Source organism: Nicrophorus vespilloides, unplaced genomic scaffold (assembly GCF_001412225.1).
Source record: "Nicrophorus vespilloides isolate i.1.1-1 unplaced genomic scaffold, Nicve_v1.0, whole genome shotgun sequence".
In the NCBI taxonomy this organism is placed as follows: Eukaryota; Metazoa; Arthropoda; class Insecta; order Coleoptera; family Silphidae; genus Nicrophorus; species Nicrophorus vespilloides.
In genome coordinates this window covers 36,612-61,687 of record NW_017099687.1, presented here as the reverse complement: position 1 = coordinate 61,687, position 25,076 = coordinate 36,612, and the positions used below count along the sequence as shown (strand labels likewise).

Here is a 25,076-nt window from a genome sequence, read left to right as displayed (position 1 = left end):
TCCATCTCTCCGTTTCTCTCCATCTCTTCGCTTCTATTTCTTTCTCTCTTTATCCTACGTGCACGACACATTTAGATCAATCAGCAATAAACCAGCGTGAACATACATTTAGGTGTTCCTCCTTCGTTTTTTCGTTCCCAGCCCCGGCACCCACGAGCTTACCATGTTGGGTGTCGTAAAGATATGAAGATACCATGTAAACTGATATGGAACAAATTGTAGGTGCAGTGCCTGAGCGCCGCATTCCCTTCACTCCGCCACTCTTACCACCATCTCGCGTTTCTCTCACTCGAACCAAACAATTATTATCTTTTCTCTCTTCTCTTGCACACAGAAACACATACAAACTACTACTACTCCCAGCGAGAGAGTGTTTTTCGTCTCTTCTGGCGATGACGAGGACGATAAAGTGCTCTGCACGCGATGACGCAAACCGAATATGAATATTAATAATGCGTGTCCGACCGAAAAAAAAAACTACATACACACACACACACTCAGATAAATAAATAAATGCACAAATAAACAATTCCTTCGCTCCTACATGCATACATCTTCATTACAAGGAGAAGAAGACGGACGGAAAATAAATGGAATGGAATACACACGCGGCTTGCATAATCCATTCCAAGAGCTCTTCTTCTGTTTTTTTTTTCGGTTAACCAAATATAATCCCACAAGAAACTTCTCACAGCGGATGACCCAGAATTTTAAAAACAATCTCAGTGACATTCAAATCCCTTCGAACATCTTTACTTAATTTCATTCATCTTGAAGTGAACTCAATTTAAACTCTAGATACGAGGTTTACATTGTCGGAAGTTTAAGAAATATAAGTAATGTATTATAAGTTTTTTAAGCAATTTATTTTTATATTTAGAAAGCAAAGATATAAATATTGAAGCAATTGCAGCGACATGCAAAGTTGTTGATATTCACTGTATGAACGTATTGTAATGTTTTCGTTTCTCAGATATTTCGAGACATTACGTTTCTTTTTTTTTGTGTGTGTTTCGTTCCCTTCGAGTTTTTCGGTCGTTTATGTAGAATAAACAAATCGTTTGAATGCAATGAGAGGAGGAGAAGCTCGGGTCCGAGTTGGCTTTGAGCTGGCCGCCGCGGGGGTTCCCCGAGGACCCCCTATGGGTCCCCCGGTGCGCAGATGTTTACTCGAATTTCATTGTGGTCGCTTAGATGATGAGAGAAAAAAAAATACGTATGTAAGAAAGATGAGAAGAGCAGAGAAAACGCAACGACGAGTGAACAATGAATGTTTGTAGGAATGAACGTACCTAGCTAGACACCTAGGTGGCGAGTTATAAATTCATCATCAATTCGTCACCTTTGCGGAAAATATTTATAATGCGTGTAATTAGTGAAGGAGAGCGCAGGAAGCTGCAACGGGGATTCCCCGAAATAGAACGCGCCGTTAAAAAAGCCTGCTTTGAGCCAGAAATAGGTGTCTTAATGATGTAGCCCCGATGTTGTAGTAGTCGTCGTCGTCATCGTTTCAGTCTTGGTCTCCTCGTCTTCATCGGGGGGTGGTTGTTCTTGGTTTTCGGGTTTTAATTCGGTGCGGTGCTCTCTTCTTCGCTCTTCTCTCCATCAACGCGTCTCTAATCAGGCTAATTATTCACGCAACGACGGCGACGTATGGGAATGAAAAAACGAGGGCGAGAGAGAACAACAGTTGTAGTTGTCCTCGTTCATCCTGCAGATTTTGTTCGCATGCATTGACGCATTCCGCGTATGTAAATCAGGATTTGCATAAACTATAACATAAGTTTGCTTAGTTTAAAGGCTTCTCGAGCGGCGTAGGTCGATGTCAATCTGGGAATTTATACCAGATGAAAATATCGCGGCGGCCGCCGTTTTACGATTAAATCATGGACACGCAGTTTTTGTCCTCCTTCAATGTATGAAGAAGCTGGACGACAAAAATCGCCAATTTATACATACACACGCATACACACTCTCGAGCTCGGCGGAAAATTAAAGTTTACAGCCGCCGTTGCCATAAACCCTCCTCGCTTCCTTTCCAGTTCTGGTTCTTCGGTTATTAGGTAGTTGGCATTTAAATTGGGTGCATTGCCGCGTTGCCTCGCGTCGAATCCGCAACCGAAGAGTGGTGTTATAGTTTCCCGTTAACACTCTTCGCCTTTGCCATTATTATCTGCACGATAAATCCACCCTCCCGTTTTTCCGACCATAAACTCTTCGCGAGGCCGTTTACAATCCATCAACTTAATGTTCCTTATCTCTGGCGGCGGCGGCGGCCTCCTTCGCCTCGGGCAGCGTTATTAAATCAACGAAACTGCATGAAGAAGAAAACCTCGATTTTAATACCTCGTAAAGAAGCAGCAAGTCCGTGCGTTCAACCTAAAAAGAAGGACCGCAGATCAACAAGACACCGTTGATTTTTCTTCCGCAAATATGAGGATGAGCAAGGATTATAACTTCTGCTCGTCCTTCGCGTTTTTTTTTTCTCGTAGGGGTTAGGAGGGCAGCAAACCCGCGCATCCTTCGGATACCGACAATAAATAAAATCCTCTTCGGAAACGTGTATCCGTTCGTTGTGTTCTCCCGCAACAGATAACGAAACAAAAACCAGTCGATAGAGAAGAATACAGGCGAGACCGGCCAATTGAATACGGAGAGGCGGCCTTTTGTTTTTATTATTGTCTCGTCCGTCCGTCCTTCTTCTCCTCCCTTCATCCTGCCATCATCCACCACAGTGTCCCGTCTCTTTGCTGCTTTGTTTTTCTACATCCTCCTCCTCCCTCAGCGCTTCTCGTTCTCCGCGCGAAACAATGGCATCTATCTTAGGGACCTGTCATCGGGCCACCGCAAACGAAGCAAAGAAGATGGCCATGCTAAATCGAAATCCAATTGACTCCTGATCCTTGAAACCAAAATAAAATTGACTACAAATCGTATAATGGTTATAGCATAATATCTTAAGTTAATTATAAATATACAATTGAAAATGCTTGTGTTTTTAATATGATGAAAAGCTTAATGAAAACGTGCTGTAATATTTTGAATAATTGCGGTTATTTTTTTAAATTTTGACACAAGGTTAAGGAAGTGATTAATGAGTGCGACGAATGCATAAATTTTATTAAGTTATTTGCAGAGTCTTTCTTTTGTGCAGAGGTGTCTCAATCCGAGTGAGAGATTGTTGTGACTGAGGTGTTTATACCTAAATCCGGTTGAAATGTTGAAATAGCTCCATTAATAGTAGTCGTTTTCTTTTTCTGCCACAACATATTTTATTTAACTTATTTTCAAGTTGTTTGAAAAAAAAATATTAAATTGGTAATCGTAATATTAACTATAATTGTTGTAGCAAATGTTCATGTAAATTAGAAATGTTTATTGTTGATTTGAGTTAATTTAAAGGGAAAACAATAAACGTGAAATGTGACGTCGTTAAGAGGGTGGATGGAACAATTCGCAATAAGTGTGAATGATGTTTTGTTGGGATTTTGCACGGAATCGGTAATCCGCTTTTCCTGTGGGTCGGTTATTGTTATTAGGTCTGTCGAAGGATGGAACTTGAGCCGTCGCCACAGGGTTCTTAGTAGAATCGTCGCCAAAATAATGTGGAGAAAGAGAAAGGGAAAGAGAGAGGCTTTGTTGTCGGGTGTTGATGGGTGGACAACACTGGTTTGCTTTGCGAAGGAAGACTGCAGGAAGGAAGGAAGAGAGGAGCGCGCGAACACGAGAGAACCTCGGACACGGCGATAACAATGCGGTTGAACACAATCAAGATTATATTAATCGCATTATTAACAATGGACGGACACAAGAAGTGGTCTGAGGTGAAGAAGGAGTTAAGGCAGGCAGGAAGGAGGAGTGAGAGAGAGAGGAAAAGGATGGTGTATGGAAAGGAAAGGAGGAATCTCGAGGATAACGATCTGCTCGCTCGGCGATATATTTCATATTTCTTATTGCACGCAGACGTAATAATTGCGAGCGTTAATTATTTTTGCATACGGCGATAAAAAATTGAACTTTACGCAGCCGTTGATAAACACGTGAGATGATGATACCGTCCGTGAAGGCGAAGAGGCATGAGAAGTAAAAGAAGAGAAAGAATAAGGCAATGGAATATGGATGGAAGATGGAGATTTGTTATGGGAATAATAATAATAATAATAATATTGTGGGTATGCCGGGCGGGGAACCCCCCGTCGGGGTGCCGGGACCGCAGAGTATATAAATATGTAACATATGCTCGAGTGGACCCTTTCAACTGCTGCGGCCCCCTTTCATGATGATCTCCCACTGCATTCGGGCCCCATATTTCACCGGAGGCCCCAGGTTCAATCTCTCTTCGTTCCTTTCTTCAGTTACCATTTCGTTTCATCTCTCTCTTTCTCTTTCCACGTTTCCATACTCTCTTCTCTTCTGTGTATGTTTTTTTTTGTTGCTCTCCCTCCCCGGGGCCCCATACAAATCAAATACTTGTAATAATCCACTCCTGCGCCCCCATTGTACCCGTCGGGTTTTCGGGACACGCACACAACCTAATCCGACTATAAAAACAGATTTTTACGTTCAACGATTCCGGACAATGGCAACAACCGCACACACACAAAACATACAACGCACACTCTCTCACATAACATAACATACAACACATAACATACAACTCGACACACACACAACAACAACAAACATCGCCCCACGATGAACAAGCCTGATGATTGAGAGATCAACGCGATACCCGAAATCATCCACCATAATAATAATAATACACTCTACACACTCATCCCCCAATTTCACACACATTCACATACACAGAGATAACCAACACTCCATTCATCCTTAATCTTCCCAAAACAAACTTGACTTACACTTCCACTTCACGCTCTTCACTTTTCACCCAAAAACAAACAAACCGAAAACCACAATCAACACGTTCCAATAATCGGATCACATAACATATAGTGTACATATTTGATAATTTGCTTAATATGATTGCTTAATATTTAATATTTGTTAATTTAAATTTAAAGTAAATTTTAATTAATATTTACTTTTTTGCGTTAATGGAAAATTAAAATAAATTTATAAATAATGAAATTAACAACATTCTTAAGTGATTCTTAATTATATTCGATTGAGTATGCAATATAAATTGTAAATTTTGTATTTTATTGTTTCAGGTTATTTGGGATGAGGAGATGCGGTCGATGTCAAGCGACGATACTCTCTTCGGAGCTGGTGATGAGAGCCAGGGAAATGGTCTTCCACGTGCACTGCTTCTCGTGTGCGGTGTGCAATTCGCCGTTGACGAAGGGCGACCACTTCGGGATGAAGAACGGCGCCGTCCTCTGCCGGTTGCACTTCGAGATGGCTCTCGCGGAGCAACCGACGCCCCCGCATCACCATCATCATCACCATCCACATCACCATCATCATCCGGCGATGTTCGGGGTACCTGCAGGTGGAGGAGGCGGTGTCGGAGGTGGTGGTGGAGGTGGCGTCGTTCCGCCTCCATCGTCAGTGCATTACCCGCACCCTCCGCCCTTCCCGAGTCCCGACTTCCATCACAACAATCCGCATCATCCCCATCACCATCACCACCATCACGCGGTAACCCCGGTACCAGCGCCGTCGACGCCCACCGAAACGAAGGTGCCCTTCTTCAACGGTGCCCCATCGACGCCTCGCCAAAAGGGCAGGCCGCGGAAACGGAAACCCAAAGATCTCGAAGCCATGACTGCCAATTTAGGTGAGCAAAAAACCCTACCCATCTACCTACCTACCTATAACACCACACCACAACCAACATCTTACAGAACCATCGTTAAATCCTCGACCGCAGTAAAACCTTAATTTATCGTTTCGCATAAACGTGGCAAACGTAAAAAAATCCGCTTCACATGCGAAATTATCCGGATCGGAGCAGCAGCAAACGCGAGGGAAAAAAAACCAGAAGGAAAACGGATTTTCTCACGGGATAACACTAATAATAATCGTCACCATTCGAGCTGTGCAGATATTCGAATTCTTTCTCTCGCGGAAGTCGCAAATGTTGATTTGCATAAAACAGTAAAGTGCCATTTACGAATGGCCATTCCGATTTTTCTGCCAGCGGCCACAAATGTATGCAAACTACATCCACAATCCATTTAAATAAGGCCACAACAAATATCTATATACGTATTATATGCATATTTAAAAAAAAAGAAAGAACTAATAAATAAATAATCAAACTATGGATAGAAAGAAGTCGATGATGTGAATACGAAATAATAAAAATATAACGTGCAGAACGAGAAATCGTATCGAATTCTTTCTTTTCCCGATATAAGTTATTTAGTTGTTAAACTGGATTTCACTATTCACTTCTTTCGTTTCGTTTTATTCCTCCGGTTTGTTTCGCTCCATTCCTTCGCTTTACATACGTTGATATTTATGCTGCTACTTTTTTTTTCCTTATTTGTTTATTTTTTTTTTGTAACATCTACCTTCACTTATGATGATATTCTCTAGAAAGTCGTAAAGTGTAGCAGACGGACTCTGAGTGGTTCAGGTCTTCTTTTTTTCTATCCTCAATACGCCCACGCATCTCATGAAGTCGAAAAAATCAATAACGAGAAACGTAGTTTCAATCGAGAAGGACCCAAATTACAGATCGATATTATTATTAGATACATGCAATCTTCGAATCTACACAATTACAGTGTTTATGAAGATGTACATTTTTTTTATTACTGTTTAATTTTTAATGTTTGCAGGTATAATTTTTTAAAGACCACCTACAAATAAAAACAATACGGAACTATATTGTTATAAACTTAATTAACTAGAATTTCATAGCGAAATAAGGAATAATTTTTTTATATGATTGATTATAATATATAATTATGTACTTGTGGTGTATAGTTTTCTCTTTCAATAACGCTCAGTTGTAATGGGGTGAAGATCATAATAGAAAACTGATATGATTGAAATGCTTGGGTAGGTTAATTCGTATGGGAAAAATATTTGCATTCGGTTAAATGGTGCGATTTTCGATTGTGATCTTAGGGTAGGGGCGGGTAGATGAGGTGGTCAGATGATGATGTTGTTGTTGTTGATGAAGGCTAATTCACCCCACGCATCTAAAAAGAAAAAAATCGACACGCGCTGTGGGAAATAAAAATTGGATCCGGTCCACCCCTAATCGACAGCGCGCTAAATAGAAAGAGAGAGGGGTTCACATTACGTGGAATATCTTCAACGACCACTCGATGCGAACGCAGAGACCCCTTTCATTCATTTGTTAATTGCTATGTGAACCACTTCGGCTTTTCAACAAACAATAAAATAAAATCGGAGGAAGGAGAAACGAACGACTCCGCAAAGCGAACCGTAAAAGTTTACGGCCTCGCGGGAGCGTTAAAAATCGCCGGGGCAGTATTATTTTATTGTAACAATAAATAGTTGCTGGCTGCTGCAGGAGGCGGCGGAGGCGGTAGTTTCTCTACTCTTCTGTTTTTTTTTTTAGGTTTAGGTTGTGGTTGAGGCTGAGGAGATAGGGTTTCGTCGGGGAAAGATTAGTGAGGCTAGTTTGGCTCGCTGAGGGGCATTAATTAAACGGCCGTGTTTTGCGTGCGACGGACGGAGACGGCGGAACCGTTCGAGGAGAGGAGGCAGTGACATAAACAGGGATTAGCAGCTTTGAACAAGTCGCCTGATCGGATTGAAGTGAAATTAATTGTGCCACATGACAGTGGATCTCTCTCTTTCTCTCTCACTCACTCTAAATCCGACTCAATCTATTCATGTCTCTCTCTATCCACCAGGCAAAAGCAATCCGCTTTCGCTAAGCCCCGAGGATTACAAAGCCCCATATTCCATACACACACATATACAAACGTATACATACAGTGCAGTCGCACATGAATACACACAAAACAATTATTATTAAATGTTATTTAATAACAACGAAAATTTCATCGACACAAACCCGAAATAATTGAATTAATCATATTAAACCTAATGACAATATGTATTCGCTTGATTGACATTTATTCGAATGGATGGATGAAAACACTTTCTGTTTTATGAACAGATTTAGTTGAAAAATCATAAATCGCATTTGAAACTAAGGACTTTCTGTTTAATAAACAGATTAGTTAGTGAAATTCAATGCATTTGCAGTAATAATAATAATGTTTGTGTTTGAAAGATACACATTCTGTGGATTCCTAGTGACTAATGAGAGCGGCGTAGAAATTTTTTGAATTTCAATTATAGAAAACATATTTTTATGCGTATTACATATTATTATAATATAATTATTGATAGTTCTTTAATAAGAAAAGTTTTTAAATTAGTTAGAAATTGATTTTTTTTTTATAAAAAATTCAATTATTTGTCTATTTCTATAGATTTATTGTAAAAAAAATGATATTAATTAATTTTAGATTGAAATTAATAAAAAAACAACTTACAATTAAATTAAATATAATAATTTAATGGTTAATAATTAATTTAAAATTAATAAATTTTAATTCAGTATAATTTAGTCTTGAACTTGTAGAATTTGAACCTTGTTCTAATTAATAATTGACATATAATTTAATTAGAAATATTAGTGAATTTCATTGAAACACGATTCTTACAACTTATATTTAAAATATTTAGTTTCAAAATAAAATTACATTTTGTTAATTATTATGTTATTACTACTTTTTAAATTTATTTTTGTTTGGAAAAAAAAAATGAAATAGTAAAGGTTTTTATGAAAAATTAAAATATTTTTTTTGTTAATTTGAAGTTAAGAATCAATATTTTTTGTAATATTTAATTTGAAAGCAGTAAGAAATTGTCTTTTCATCATTTATAATTTGATAATGAACTTGTAGAAATTGTAACCTTGTTCTAATTGATTATTTTAACCATAATTAAAATACAAGAATAAGCAAAAAAAAAAGAAACCATAGAAATTACAAATGAAGGAAAAAACGTAACGATTATCACGTAATTATAATACGTTTTTTTTTCTGCGTACGTACTAAAAAAAAATTGCATATAAAGTGTAATAAGTGTCCTCAGGTAGATTGCAATTTAATGGGTCTCCAATTAACGAAAGCGTTTTGCAACATACAAACACACATAGGAGAAGGCGATATGATAAAAACGAATAAATAATGGCCTCGTTTGCTGTGTGTGTGTGTTTATATGTTTCTATACAATTTTTCAAAATGTGTGCTGTATGCACGCAGTTTTTCCTTCATTACTCATATAAACGGAAAAACTGTTACGCAACAATGACACGCGCTTACCAAATCGTACGTTGACAATGTTATTTACAGATTATTATTAGTATTAGAAAGTTCTGAATGTTTGATATTATTATTTAAAACTTTTTTTTTTTATTATTTTGTGATTAATTGCAAGTTTATTCGGAGCGATTTGTCCGGTGTCAAGGAAGGTGTAAATTTCTTTTTGTATGTTTGTTTCGAAGCAGCTTGCGTTTGGACGATGGAAGGATGTGATAGGATGTGAAAGGATATGAAAGGAATAGAAATAAAAAGGAATTGTTGGATGAAAGTGGTCGAGTAGTTCCCGCATCATCATCATCAACATCGAGTTGCGTAATTTATTGGCAGGAATAAGGGTTGCTACCTAACTGAAGGCAATTGGGTCTTGTGTGTGTGTGTGTGTGTGTGTAATTGATGATGGTTCGGCACTTTATAAATAGTTTTTTTCTCGCCCGTGAGGAGATCAGATCCGTATTCCGAACGTAACATTCTTAATGGGCGGATCTCGTGAGAAGTTCCCATGATCTGGAATCGATAAATAATCGCGAACGCGCACATCTTCTCTCCACCGTCCGACCAACATTTATGATATTAAGCGGCCATAAATCCCGTTTATAATATCTCCGGACAGAATGCAAATATCTTAAGGTTATATTAAATACATGTAAAGATTAATAACAACTCTTGCGTGGCGCGCTGCATCTCTTCGGTAGTTCCTTCCACTTCATCTTTTTTTTGCCTTCTTCAACATCATCTTCATCTTCGTTTTCTTCCTTTACATCTCTTCTCCTCGGCTCTTGCACCTTCCTCGCGCGACCGTAAATTCTGGACTAACTCGAGTAGTCTTACTACTACACATTACTACTACTACCACCACCACCACCGCTGTCACGTAAATTATTCATCGTTAACGAATTTCTTTTAGTCTTTAACAAAAATTTCTCAGTCCGGTTCTCTCGCTAAAACCAAACCTATTTATACACCATAATTACCTGTAAAATGGAAATTAATAGATCGACGTTTTGCAAGTGATACATCGACTGCTGAAAAACTAGAGGACTTTCTATGCGGTTATTAATAGCCGCGCATAAAATAATTGCGAACGCGATTATCTCCATCTCTATTCATCTGCGAGGAAATCCAATAATTTATTGCTAACCGAACTATCAAATCCGCACCTTGCTAAACTTAATTACGTTAAATAACATAAACTATAGCATTTAATTTTGATGAATCTATCGCATTAATCGCGAAAAATATTATATTATGAAGTCATTAAAAGATTTATAAAAAAAAAATCCAGTTTAATAACTTAATCAAAGATTTTATATCTACGATTTACAATCATTATTTATTAATGTAACCATTTTGCATATGATGAATTTAGTAAAATGTGAAATCAATCATTTCTAATTCTAATTTTCAATATTAACAATGTAAAGAATATTTTTAAATAATTATAAAAATTATTGCAATCTTTTCAATAATTCTAAAATTTCAATTTGCAATATTAATTACTTTCATTTATTTTTATATTTAAAGAAAAATTGTAAATAATCATACAAATTTGTCTGTATTGAATTTAGTAAACGTGATGTCATTGGAAGACTTTTTAATAATTCTAAAATTTCTTAAAATTTCAATTTTCAAAATTAATTATTTTTATTCATTTTTATGTATAAAGAAAATTTCTAAATAATACTACAAAATTTGTGAAATCATTGGAATATTAGAAGATTTTCTAATAATTCTAAAATTTCTGTTTGCAAAATTAATTATCTTCATTAATTTTTAGATGTAAAGAAGATTTCTAAGTAATCATAAGAAAATTGCAATTATTGAATTTAAAAATGTGAAATCATTGCAATATTGTTTTCAATAATTCTAAAATTTGTAAATAATCAGAAGAAATTTATTGGATTTAGTAAAATTTACAAAATTATTTATTTTTTCCATTACTAAAAGCAATTTGCATTTAATAAAGTCAAATGATTTATGAATATTTTAAACTAGGAAGTTGTAGTATTTCTTTCCAAATTATGTTTATATTTCAATCAAGAAATGAAAAATACATTTCGGTTTGTTTAATTGATTTTTAAATTTGTTTGTTAATATTGTTAATTAAATGCATAACAGCACGAATAACGGTATAATTAGTGTATTTTACTAAATTAAAAAAAAAACCTGAACATTTGGTATAATTAAATCTGATTTTCATGTAATTCCATACATAATGATAATTGAATTAATGTAGTTTACAATGTTGCATATAAAATCGATCTAATTAGTTCACTAAATATCGTAACCAAACTAGTTTATAATATAATTATACTAAATACAAAAAAAATTATAACATTTAAATTTAGATTAATTGTTTATAAAAATATGTACTAATTACACAATTTCATATAAATTATCATTATAATGCATTTTACAAGAAGAAACTATGCGTTTCGTTTTTTTTCAAACTTGATTATTTCGTCTGATTAAATGCACGATTTGCATATAATCGAATCGTGTATGTGCATGTGTAGCGCAATTTGAACATGAGCTGCTGGCTGATCTGAACTAAAGTGAGTGACTAATTCTCGATGCAAATTGCTTACAGAAAAAGATGATTTACTCATCGCGATGCGGGTTTGCGGTCTGATCTACCGCACAAATCTCCACATAAATTATTACATTTTTGTTTTGTTCTGTTCCTCTCGATGCTTTGTTCTTTCTGACAAAAAAAATAAATGTAAAACATTTCTAAACACTTAATCATCGCAATGGCCTTCATCCATAGTTGCTCGTTAATTAACCAGATTTTTAGGAGAAAAAAATGTATTTAAAAATTAACAAAATGTTTAAAAATATCTTAGCTATGACTTTGTCACGTGTTTGAATTCAGCAGATTATTGTTTTAAATTTGATTAATTTTTATATTTCATTTAATTATTTAATGCATACAAAATTTAAATGCAATAAATTGTTGATATGAAAGTTAAATAAAAGTAGTTTGGAATTTATTTATCATGATGTTATGATAATAAGATATTGTAAATAGTAATAATAAAGATGTTTATTATGGTCGTAACACAAGATACTTATTAAACAATACTATAAATCATAAGTAGCGATTGTTTACGAGCTAACTGACAATTAAATATTATTTTAAATATAGTAATAATATATTTTATTTATTCATTTAAATCTTACATTTTATTAGTCTGGAAGTAAAACAACTTAATATCAATATTAACAATAAGTTTGTTTTTTTAATGAAATCTACAATTTTTAAAATGTTTTAGAATTCATTTGGGACATAAATAAATGTTATATGAGACTAGAAGTAAAAGTTGTATGTAATAAATTAGGTGATTTCAATAGATTTTCAACGAGTTTAATTTTTTCATAAAAATATTTCATTAAGATGTTAACAATATAATTCGAAATTCGAAAACTTTGTTTTCATCAATTTGTTTTGAAAAAGAAAATTTATTGTTATAATAACACATAAATAAGCAAACAAATTAATTAGTTTTTATGACATTTCTAATATCTTATTTCCATCAGTTTTTTTTATATAATTATATAAAGGTGTGTACATAATATACAAGATATGAGACACAAATTAATTTCTGACAGTTGTACCAATGCTATATGTATTTGCATTGTAGTTTTTGATTGTAAGATTTGTCAGAGATTAATTTTAAATGTAATGAATTGAATTGTTGTAATTACAAATTTGATCAAGATCAGTTTTTCGTTTAGGTGCGTACGCTCTATTTTTTTATAATGATTTATTTGCGAAATAATTGATTTAGTTTGAGATGAAATCGTAGAACTTTTCTGGCGTAAGATTTTCCACGGAGCGATAAAAGTCAATGCTGCGCGATGGTGAATTTATGGTGCGCATCAAAGGGTCCCGAAGGCCGTGTCCGAATGATGATGATGTGGGAGAGAGAGAGAGGGAAGGTTTTTGGAAAAAAGAGGATCGAGGGAAGAGAGGATAGGAGCCGTCGTTAAAACGAGATTGTTAATTTACGACCGCGATGAGCCGAACGCAACATTAATTACTCTTGTAAATATTTTATTATCGGTCGTCGCGAAAGGAGCTCTGCTATTATCGCCGTGGATGAAGGAAGAAGGACGATGTGTGCGTATATACCTGTACGTGACATGTCGGAGGTGGAGGAGGAGGAAGAGTGCAAGTTGGAAAGTGAAATTGTAAAAAGGACAGAAAGAGGAGAGGAAAAAGAAGAAGGAGAGTCGCAGCAGTTTCGTCTCCTCTTTTAACTTGTTCACTTATTTATTTCGTATTTTCGTTGCCGATGTTTTGCGTATGTGTGTGTGTGTGTTTGTGTGCTCTTTATGCGGAATAAGTGTCGTAATTTATTGTCGGTCCCCGCTATCTCGGCCGAGTATCGCCAAGTAGCAAACGGTCGCCCACCTGAAGTTGTCGACGGACCCGCCTTAAATTTGTATTCTCTAAATCACCGGAGGAGACTCCTCCGAGATGTGTTTTATTAGCTATTCTACGTATTCTCCTGCTCACGTTCCTCTCCTCCATTACTCAGAAAACACCTCACCTTGTACACCACACACTCTCCTCTTTCTCTTTCTCTCTTTTTCCCACATACAATGAAGAGACGACACACATGCACGCACGAACGCAGCCTCCTCCAAACACGGCCATTAACTCTTTTACTCCTTCTTGTTTCCTTTTCCTACCTATCCTTGTTTCTTTGTTATTGTCCTCTTCTAAAACGGAAGAAGCAGATTTTTAAACTTTAATACTCATTCTTCCTTGTTTATTTCCTATTGTCCTCTTCCTATCCAAAGACAAGAAACTTATTCAAACATTTCTTTTCTCCTTATTGTTAAACTTATTATTTCATTTTTCTTCTTAAATTTTGTTACAGATTTAAATTCGGACTATCTGGACATGTCGTTCGGTCGGTCGCCGGGAACGCCCGGGATGCCCGGCTCCAACCAGAGGACGAAGAGGATGCGCACCTCCTTCAAGCATCACCAGCTCAGGACGATGAAGTCCTACTTCGCTATCAACCACAATCCAGACGCCAAGGACCTCAAGCAGCTCTCGCAGAAAACCGGACTTCCGAAACGAGTACTCCAGGTAAATACAAATCACATCAACATTCTTACTAAACTTAGTATAAATCATAGTTTTATGATAGTTAATTTTACCACTGCGTAATTACGATTTTTTTGGATGAATTGTTGTGAAACGGTTGTTAAAATAGAATTAAGCTAAATTAAGGATCGATTCGATTGATTCTGCACAAAATGTAAGGTTTTGTGTAACAAAGTTTATATAATTTACATGAACTTTCATGAAAACGAAGGGAATTGTTCTTTCTTTTGTTGTTGTTTTGTTTGTTTTTTTTTTCATTTTGTTTGGTAAAAAGAGAGATTTATTGTTTGCGTGATTGAATCTTGTTTCTTCGACGGAGCGGGACGCCGCGTCCTGAGATGGAGAGAAAGACAAAGGAGGATGTTCCACAATTAGAAGATCAAATGGAAACGGGGATTATTTAAATCAGATGCGGCTGTGCTCCTCCAGTGGTAACTCGGAAATCATATTTCTTCTCCGTCTCCGTTTCGTTCCCTCCTGTTTCTCCTCTCTCCGGTACATTTATCCAGACAAACAGGAGCGTTTATTTGGTCGTGCGTTTATTTCCAGAGGAACGATTTTTCAGACGCGATTAGCCACATCTGCACAATTAACAAAAACACACTCTCTCTCTCTGTGAATGTAATCCAAGAAACAAAGATGAAGTTAGATTAAAAAATAATCTTCTCTCTGGAAGTCTGAATCTAGAGTAAAAACTAGGGATGTAATTAGGAAACGAAATCAATATTCTCTTAATCTCTATTGAATCCAGACTATCTGAATTCTTATATTCCGAAACAGGAATGAAGTTAGATACAAAATTTACAGTTTTTTCATTTATCTTATTTAAGAAACAAACAGGAAGCTAGAGAAAATTTTACACTTATTATCTGGATGCATAATAAATGAAATAGAGATGAATTTAGGAAAAAAATCTACATTCTCTTCGCATATCTTGAAGAGAAAGAGCGAATAAAAATATTAATTTTCTACATTCTGTTCATCTCTCTTGAAGCCAGACTCTTTAAAATCAATACCGCGGAGTGTGATATTAAAGCACGCCTTTTTTATGTGTGCATGTGTATATATATATATTTTCAACCCGCCCACGCCGAAAGGGATATAAATCACTCAACCCCTCAGGATGTGGAGGTCCAATTACTCGGGATTTGCGTCCCCCAAGAGATCAACTCCGTCGTCTTTCTCTCCCTCTCGGAACTATCTCCGCTCTCCTTCCTTCCCTCACTCTCTCTTTCTCTCTCACACCCATTCTATATATTACATCTCTCTCATTCTCGCAGCATCTTTCATCTACATCTCTCTCTCACTCCGCCCGCCGTTCTCATTCTTTCTCTCTCTCTCTCTCCGCCGTTTCTATTATATTCCATCCGAATGCTCGCACGCCATTTTGTCGAGGCCGATGAAAAATTTCGCATTGTTCTCGCCATGCGAAAGATCCCAAACGCAAGCTTCGAAGATTAAACTTAAAAGAAAAGACAAAACAAACAAAAAAATGAAGAGAAAAGAACAACAGCAACAAAAGCGACATCGAAAAGGTGTTACCACTCTCCACCTTCAACACTTGACTTCTTAAGATTTCAACAATTACAAATTTCACACAGAAAACAATCAATTACTAGTCAAAAACTAACTTTTTTTGATACAAATATGAAAGTTAATAATTTTATATACATTATACTTTTATAATCTTCTTAAGACTATTATTTACAATTGAAAAACGAATATTTTTTTTATAAAAATAATTGTAATATAATTGCAGTGATTGCTTTATTATAAAACAATCGTGTGTTGTATAATTTGATGTCATTGTTTTGGTGCTGCAAATTCATTTTAATAATTGTGCAGCGCCAGGACGAATTCTTCATTGCTTACATGTTATTTCCAGGATTCTTTGAATTGCTCGCAGCGCCCGTAAACAAGAATGAATTACACGCATTTTGCGATTTGCACGAGCTAAAAAAAATACACACACACACACAAATATATATATATATATAAATAAAGCAAGGACTGAATAAGTTGACTTAAAAGCCAATCTCATTAATTGGAATTTTACTGCCCGCACTCACTTTTTTTTTATATACATATATTTTGCGTGATTCAGACTGCAAGCATTCAATTGCAATTGATTCCTTTAATACGTGTAAGTTAGTAGCTTAACACATTTTACTTCAAAGACAAGAATTATTATTTTTCCAATTGTACTTTATTTTATTTATATTGTGTTTCTCAATGTTTTTTTCTATTTTTTATCATTATATAATGATTTTTCTTGAAGTAAATCTGATGAAAGTATTATTTTAATTATTAATCACGATTTGAAAGGAATTTATCCTTTTGTTGCATAGTTTTTTTAAATTTAATTGATTTGCATAAATGTATTTAGATTTAGTTAGTTGAGTATGAGATGAAGTGTTTTGATATAAAGTTTGAACAAATTAATTACTCTGTTAGTGGAATTTGTAAATGCTTAAGAAATGCGTTGGTTTTGATGAACTTTGCTTTGAAGTAAAATAACTGATGGTAGTTCCTTTGTGTTAAATATTACTATATGTATTAGGTGTAATTATCCATGGATGTATGGATGATGATCAGAGTGTGTAGCCATCTTGTCTTTCGGGTTTGCGGATCGATACACGATGAGATAGTGAAATGCGTGCGTGGTGGAGGAGTAAGAGGAGTAGGGAGTGGAGGCGGCGGCGGCGGCGGTCTCCATGGCAATCAGTCAGGCCGACAGTCATTTCTCAACGGGAACATTCCGAAACTGCCGCCTTCAGCAATTAGCAGAAATAGAAATAGCTCTACGGCTCTCCTCTTTGTACAGTCGTCCAAGCATCGCGCCGTCAAGATCTTGGGCGCGCGATAAGGGCTATGATACGCTCGTGCACCACTAGCGCAACCATCCTGCAGGAAGAAGCAGGATGGGAATAGATTCGAAGCGAAGGGTACGAAGAAGATGGAAGTGGTGGTTACGAGGGAAAAAGGAAGAGGAGGAGGAGGTTCAAAAAGCGCGGTTTTCTGCAAACGCGATGCTCGGCTTCGGCGGAATGATGGATCCGCGGGGCCGTCACGCCGCAGATAAGTCAGCCCTCTTCGTCGTCGTCGTCGTCGTATGCATCACGCGGCCCTTTTGAACTAATCCACTGAACTGCCGCCGCGCATCTAACTCTTCTAATTACGTAACGAAAATGCCAATGACGGATTTACACCTTCATTCTTACGCCGCCTTTTCGAAACCGCTACCGCCGAACAACTTTACATTTACCATCACTAATCCAACTGAAAATATACAAATATTATCTACAATAAATTTACTTATTATTACTTTAAGATTTAATTAAAACAAGAATCGAAGAATATAGTTTTTGGTAATTGAAAATTATTGATTTTAAGTCTTCAAATAAATGTTTGGTGAAGTAATATTTTAAGTATGTTAATTGTGTAATAATATTTACTTACTGCAAGAAGTAGGCTACCAATTAAAATGAGAACTTATAGGTTCGTTGTGAAAACAAAAAAAAATGAAACAAATAAGTAGATACGATTTCCCTGAGGCTAGAAATTCTGAATGGAATAATAATAATTTAGTCTTTACGATGACGAATAAATCACATCGGACAACTGGTACAAAGTAGTCTTCGATTGGTTCGCCTTCCTATTTATGCTTACTATAAATACTATTTGGAAAAAAAAGGACTAAAAAGAGAGGATGAAATGGAGCACAGTTGAAATCGTAAATACGAATGGGAAGTAAAAAAAAAGAAAATAAATAAATAAATAAAAGGAAGGTGGATTACATAAAGTGATTGGTGGTGGTAAGTACGGGAGAAAGAAAGAAACGTTGCGGAGGAGGATGAGGTGAGAGTAAGAGAGGATGAAGTAGATGATGACGATGATGATGATGAAGAAGTGGAGGAGTGCAACGAGAGGGACGTTTCTTCCTTCCTCCGGGCGGCCTTAACGAGGGGACCCAAGACAAACAACCTCAGTCGACTGAAAGATTTTAATAGACCCAGTTTTTAGTGCTGCCGGGGTCGCTCTCCCCCCCCCATCCCTCTTTCTCTGCACGAAACGCAGGCAACGCGAACGATTGTTTATTGATGAAAAACGAGCTGAATTTGCACTCGTCGTTCGTTCGTTCTCATCTGAAAAATAAAATGAAAAAATGAGAGACGGAGAATGCCGGAATCTGTGGGAGGAAACGAGAGAGAGATAGAGTAATATAATGAGAGAGAAAAAGAGAGAAACACGCGGGACCCCAAATTAGACCCCCTTGTTTACCCTCCGAAGAATTCGAGGGCCTGAAAATAAACGGAATCGGGGCCAAAAACGTAGGAAAAAAATAAAATAAAAACAAAACGAGAGATGAACTGCGCACGCGAAAAACAATGCCAAAATTTCTCTCTCCAATTACTGAAGAGCTGCAGAATTGTGTATATTGAACACGAGAGATTTCTGAAGAAAAAATATATACGAAACGTAACAATATTGATGAAGCAAAGTTAAAAAAAAAAAACTAAAAATCGTTTATTTATTTTGTAATAATAATGTTATTTAACAGAAATATCAAACAAATTTATTAATGAAGCAATTGATCAATTCCCGAAAATAATTGAATTTAAATTTCTGAATATATTGCAATATATTGCTTGCTTTGATAATTTATAATTTTAAGTCGCATTTCATTATTTAAACATGGAAATAAAGAAAATATTAGAAATTTACATTCTATAATATTTTGCATTGCTTATGAAAAAAAAAATGACGTTCAAATTTGTAGAAATTCTGTGCGAATTTCCACTTCAACAAGAGACGTCATTCAAAATAATTAAACTTTGCAATTTCTAGTATCAATTATAATTATTGTACACGTGAAATATACTTTTTTTATCGTGAATTTCTTATAAAAATGTATGATTTTGTTTTACATTTTCTTCCAATTTTCTGTTTGTTTGCTGAAATTAATCATAAGAAAAGTATTTATCATTGAAACTTCTTATAATATCTCTGTAAACAATTCTGAAGTAAACAAATCGATTTAAGAAATATATATTGAGGGAAACTATTTTGCATTCTTCAGATAGTATCTCCTTTCCTTCTGTGCATTCTATCTGATCTCGAGTGTTATTGGTTGAGTATTTCTCCATTTATCGACGCGAATTCTTATGAAAATATCGCGAATCGTTTTTGTCTTAATGAAGTGGACTGTCGAAAAGAGAAAGAGAAGTAAAATGAAAAAAAAAGGTAGGAACGTTTCGCAAAAAAAAAATGCGTGGAAGAAGCAGTTTCTGCGGGAATCGTCGGTCGGTCGGTATGTTTTCGAGAACTTTGGTAATTCCAGTGTTCCGAGTTCATTATCAGCTCGAATGCATGTCTCGAACGCTTACAACGAATCGTATTCGTTGCTCAGATAGCGAAGTTATGGAATTTCGTTATCTCGTTCCTGAGGACGTACGCATATACACTCTCACACATGCACAAACAATGATATGTATACAAAATGTGTGTGTGAGTGTACATTGTGAAGACGATGAGCAGAAACGCGAAGAGATAGAAGCAAAGGAAAAAAAAAGAGAGGAGAGAAGAGAAGGCCCGTTGTCTTTCCATTCTTTCCACTGCCCGACCATTCTCTCCAATTGATTTATTCGCGTTGGATTTGGATTTAAGGAGGTGGAAAAAAAGAAGACAAGACGAGGAGTGGAGTGGAGCGGAGAATAAGAAGAGGAGACGAAGAAGTCGAAGAATAAGAATAAGAGAAGAAGAAGTGCAGTTGTCGGCCATATTGAGAGCGCGACTAACAAATGATAATGGCCAAGTCCGAGATTCCTCCACGGCCTCGCGACCATCCGGTTCTTGTAATGCTATTATCACCACGTTTATTTTATTGTTATTAATAGTGGCGTCCTTATTCGGTCGCAAACTGCCGACGTTTTAGTCACCTGATTAGTGAACCTCATGCAATTTTCATCCAGAAAAACGCGCGCGCAAACGACGCCAAGTGGAAGACCTACCTAACTAACTACCCCTAAAAAAATTAAACAATTCTGATGTTTTCTTTCTGTTTTCCTCTGTTCCAGGTTTGGTTCCAGAACGCCCGTGCGAAATGGAGACGGATGATGCTGAAGCAGGAGGGCAAAGGCGGAGACAAGTGCTCCGGGTCGGACGGTCTGAGCGACCTGGACCTTTACCCGGGACCCGGATCGATGGGCGTCCAATCGCTGGGTCCGCACAGTCCCCAGTTCATGATGCCCCCCGGCAGCCCCAATTCACTAGACTGCTCGTGAGCTATACGTACTTAACTAACAACAGTTTCCAGGCAACAATACCAACAACAATAAGAACTACAAACAAAAAAATAAACGAAAACCCACGTCGACCACCACCAACACCCGCGCAAACAAAAGAATGTATGTAAATAATTGTTATCCCCATGAAAATATTATAAAACTGTACACAGTAGGATCACACACATCAATAGATTCAATTAGATAAAAACACATTTTAACTCCATCTATTAATCTTTCAAAATTGTTGACAACTTGATTTTCAACGTTTATCAACTGTACGTAAAGACTTAAATTATTTCTTTGTCTATGTACTAATTCGATGAAATTTATTTATCTTTTAATGAATCTTTAATTGAACTAAGAAAATTAAAGTTGTGCTTCAACAATTTTTGTAATCAAAATTTGTATTGTCTAAATGAAATTGTTGTGAGTGTGATCTCCGCTGTATATTTAAATGTAAAACAAAACAATGAAGAAATCGATTGAAAAAAAAAACGATAATAAATAATAGAGAAAGAAAAAAATAAACTATAATTAAATGAATCGAAGAGGCACGCTAAACGAAACAACAAGATCTTGTGATTTTATACATATTTATATTTTTGTGGCTTAACCGAGGAAAGCGAAGAAATAATTATATATATATATAAAAATAAAAAAAATATATCTATTTGACACTGAAACTCGCTTATAGTAATTATAAATATGTAAGTTTATGGGAAAAATTTCGAATTAATTGTCAAGGCTATAATCGAGTTTCGAGTGTTCACCCTCAAACTAGTTGATTTGTATAATTGATTTGTAAATATTACTATAAAAAAAAAAGAAAAGGTGCAAAGCGAAAACAATAATAAACAAAGTTTTAAAACAAAGAAACGAAAATCAATAATACGATATTACTATAATTATTAAATTTTTCGTGTCCGAAATTGCAAATTTCGTTTACTAAAAATCACGCACAGCGTGAAACAGAAACAGATATTATTTCGTGCACTTAATTAGATAAGGTTTAAGTACATGTACAAGGTGATTCCCAACCCCATCCTCCTCCAAGAAGAAAGTACAATTAATTAATTTTTCGTTTCCTTCGATAAATCGACCAACAACGCATGTTGAATGTTCCTATTATAATTTTTTTTTTCTTTTCGTTTTTAATTATTTTTGCGCAAACATTTTCGTCAAGGAAATTTTGATTGTTTGTTACATATATAAATATATATATATATATGAAATATTGATATTTTGTTTATATATAATAATTAATTAATTTTTTTTTTTCGTAATGAATTAATTGTCCTTGTATGTGTACCTGATGATTGAGATGAGCGAGAGAGAGAGAGAGAAAAAAAATATATATTGTTCCTATCCACGAGTTTAAGCAGCACAATTTTATTATTATTATTATAATGAGTACTATTAATATTAATAATTACATAATTTATTTAAAAAAAAAAGAAACACATCGCAAATCGTTTTTTTTTTGTTCAATTTTGTTTTTTTACACGCAAGGCTTCTCTAATATTGTATAATTTTCTACGTCTTCCAAGTGAGAAATAATATAGACAACAACAACAACAACAAAATTAATTGTTTATTGGAATAAAGGTCTTCCCGATTTAGCCAAAAGGAGATTAATCGCATCGTGCGACGATGATCATATTTTTTTTGATTTTTCTGTTTTTATTTTTTGGTGCACTGATGATGATTATCATCATGATGTTGATGATGATGATGGGTGGGCGGCGGTCGCCCCGGGACAAACGAAAAAGTCTTTATATATTATTATTATTATATTATTAATTAATTAATTTATTATTTTATTCCTCGAAAAAGAGCGCTTATCCCGGGGCGCCGCGATTTGAATATTTTGTAAATAGTTCTTCGTAGATATTTCTTCTATTATTTTTATTTTTTTTTGTTTTGTACGTTAGCGCTACCTCAAATTTATTATTTTTGTTTTTTATTTTTATTATTTTTGTTTTTATTTTTTTTTTATATAAATTGACTATTATTATTTTGTAAATATACAAGGTGGTAGCAATATTCCTATTAAATAAACGATTTTGAGTATTCCCATAATTTTCTCATATTCACGGCAACCAAATTCTTTAACAATTGCAGTAATTATCAAGTGAGTATGTTCAATATTTTGTATAGAGTACAGAAGGTAAGTTGAAGCTTATATTTTTTTAACAATTTTTGTAAGAAATTTGTTATAATTTGTATCCAAAAACATCAATAGAATATTATAATAATTTGTTACAATAAATAATTTAGTTTTCTCATAATAATTACTTAAAAAAAATTAATATTTACTTTCATAAAGTTAACAAATTTTATTTTATTTAATATAGTTTTCTATTATAGTTTTCGAGTAAATCAATGAAATGTGAAAACAATGGTTTTTCGAACGTTCTAATTTCAATTTTTCAACTTTGAACGCGTATTACAGCAATATGGATAAGAGCACAGAATGCATCTATACTTGCTGGATTCCCCAAACATTCAACTTTCATATGCATATATTGGATTTATTCTATATGTTATAGTTTTCGAGTAAATTAATGAAATGTGAAAACACTGCATTTTCGAATGTTCTAATTTCAATTTTTCAACTTTGAACGCGTATTACAGCAATATGGATAAAAGCACAGGAATACATCTATACTTGCTGGATTCCCCAAACATTCAACTTTCATATGCATATATTGGATTCATTCTATATGTTATAGTTTTCGAGTAAATCAATGAAATGTGAAAACACTATAACCATTGTTATAGGTCAAATTATTAAATTAACTTAAATTAAAATAAATGTAAATATTGGTAATCCAATCATTACGATTAAAATTCAATATTAAAGTTGAATATTTCCTGATTTAAAATTGAATGTTTGCACATAATGTAGGACAGAACTGCGTTGACTGACAACCCTTTAGAGCTGCAGAAAAGTGGGTTAGGGTTATTCAGATAAACGGATTCAATTCCTTATTATTACTACCATTACTGTAACGTTATTTCGAACCCTTAAATCCTCGGATGTAGCCGGAGGCCTACTCGACGCTCCTCCACGCCAATAGAATTCGGAACAATAAAACTCACCGCACATTTGAATCCTTTCGCATAAAAGGGCTGACTCGAATTACATGCGTTTACGGATATTTTCAAAAGGAATAAAGCATGTTAACAAAAACCATTCATAAATGACCCAAAATCTATTTGTGTATATTACTAACATTCTATTTATTTTCCTAGAGAGTTTAACATATAGTGGAACCTCAAGTTTAATCCGTTCCAATACACACGTTTTCAAATATAATTTCCTTGTCGGAAAAAAAGTATAACTTGGTCTCGATTTTTAATGATTTTGCTTTTTATATCTATGGTTCTTTTCATTCTTTGTCTTTTTATTTGGAGACATGCAAGTGTTATTAAATTTTGCACAAAAAAATACACAAATAACATGTCTGAATACAAGTTTGGAAATTTTGTGATCATAAACAACACTAAGATGCAACTAGAATGACCACAAACACAAGGAACTGTTTTCCAATTCACACACGGTGAAGAGAGTTTATATTACTTGTATCAATTTGGGGACTTGTTGGAAGTCTCTTTATACTTTTAATATTTGCTTATAGAAAAAAGCGTACATAGTGTGTTTATGTATTATAATAATGGTTGGACACAATACATTTGTGTTTTGCATGTACAGCAAACACAAATTATATTTGCAAATTATAGTCTGCTTTAAACAAAGATGACAAAGAAAATCGAAGATGTACACAAGTTTTAAAAATGATGTAGAAGTTAAGCAATCCGGGACTTCTGTTCTCATCGTCACTCACTTGTTATAAATACATTTTTGCAACTTTTTTTTTATGACAATTTAATCAATTTGTAAAAAAATCTGTTAGTAAAACTTACAGGAAATTTATTGAAATATTTCGAAATCTACTATGAAAAATTTGCTTGAATTGTGGATATAATGTAGATTTTTGTATGTTTTCATATAGAAAATATTTAAATTTTTATTAATTAATGGAAATTGTTTGTTTTTTTTTTGTACTAAATAGCAAAATTTATTTCATTTATTGAAACTTTTCCAACTAAAGATATTTTGATTATATTTGTAGTAAAATTTTTCGTTCTTAAAGATGATTTATTTAAAGATCTTGTGAAAATTTGATATTAGTTATAACTTTAATTTTTGTTATTTCTTGAAAGAGATAATTTTAGTTTATTTATTGGTAAAATTCACAGTCAAATTATTAAACTTTTGCGAAAACTTACTAAAATATTTGTAAAATTATATATAAAAAAAATAGGGGAAATTTACTAGTTACTTTTTCCTTGATTATAAAAGTAATTTATTGGAAGTTT

At 34.6% G+C, this 25,076-nt stretch overlaps 1 protein-coding gene across 1 annotated transcript; it reads left to right on the top strand.

The window, feature by feature from the left end:
- Positions 1–5,175: 5,175 nt before the first annotated feature.
- On the top strand, positions 5,176–20,967 carry LOC108565231 (LIM/homeobox protein Lhx2-like). The gene is made up of 3 exons (XM_017924575.1): positions 5,176–5,743; positions 14,174–14,388; positions 20,484–20,967. Exons 1-3 carry the CDS (start codon positions 5,185–5,187, stop codon positions 20,688–20,690), a joined length of 981 nt encoding a protein of 326 aa, XP_017780064.1. The 5' UTR covers positions 5,176–5,184; the 3' UTR covers positions 20,691–20,967.
- Positions 20,968–25,076: the final 4,109 nt, after the last annotated feature.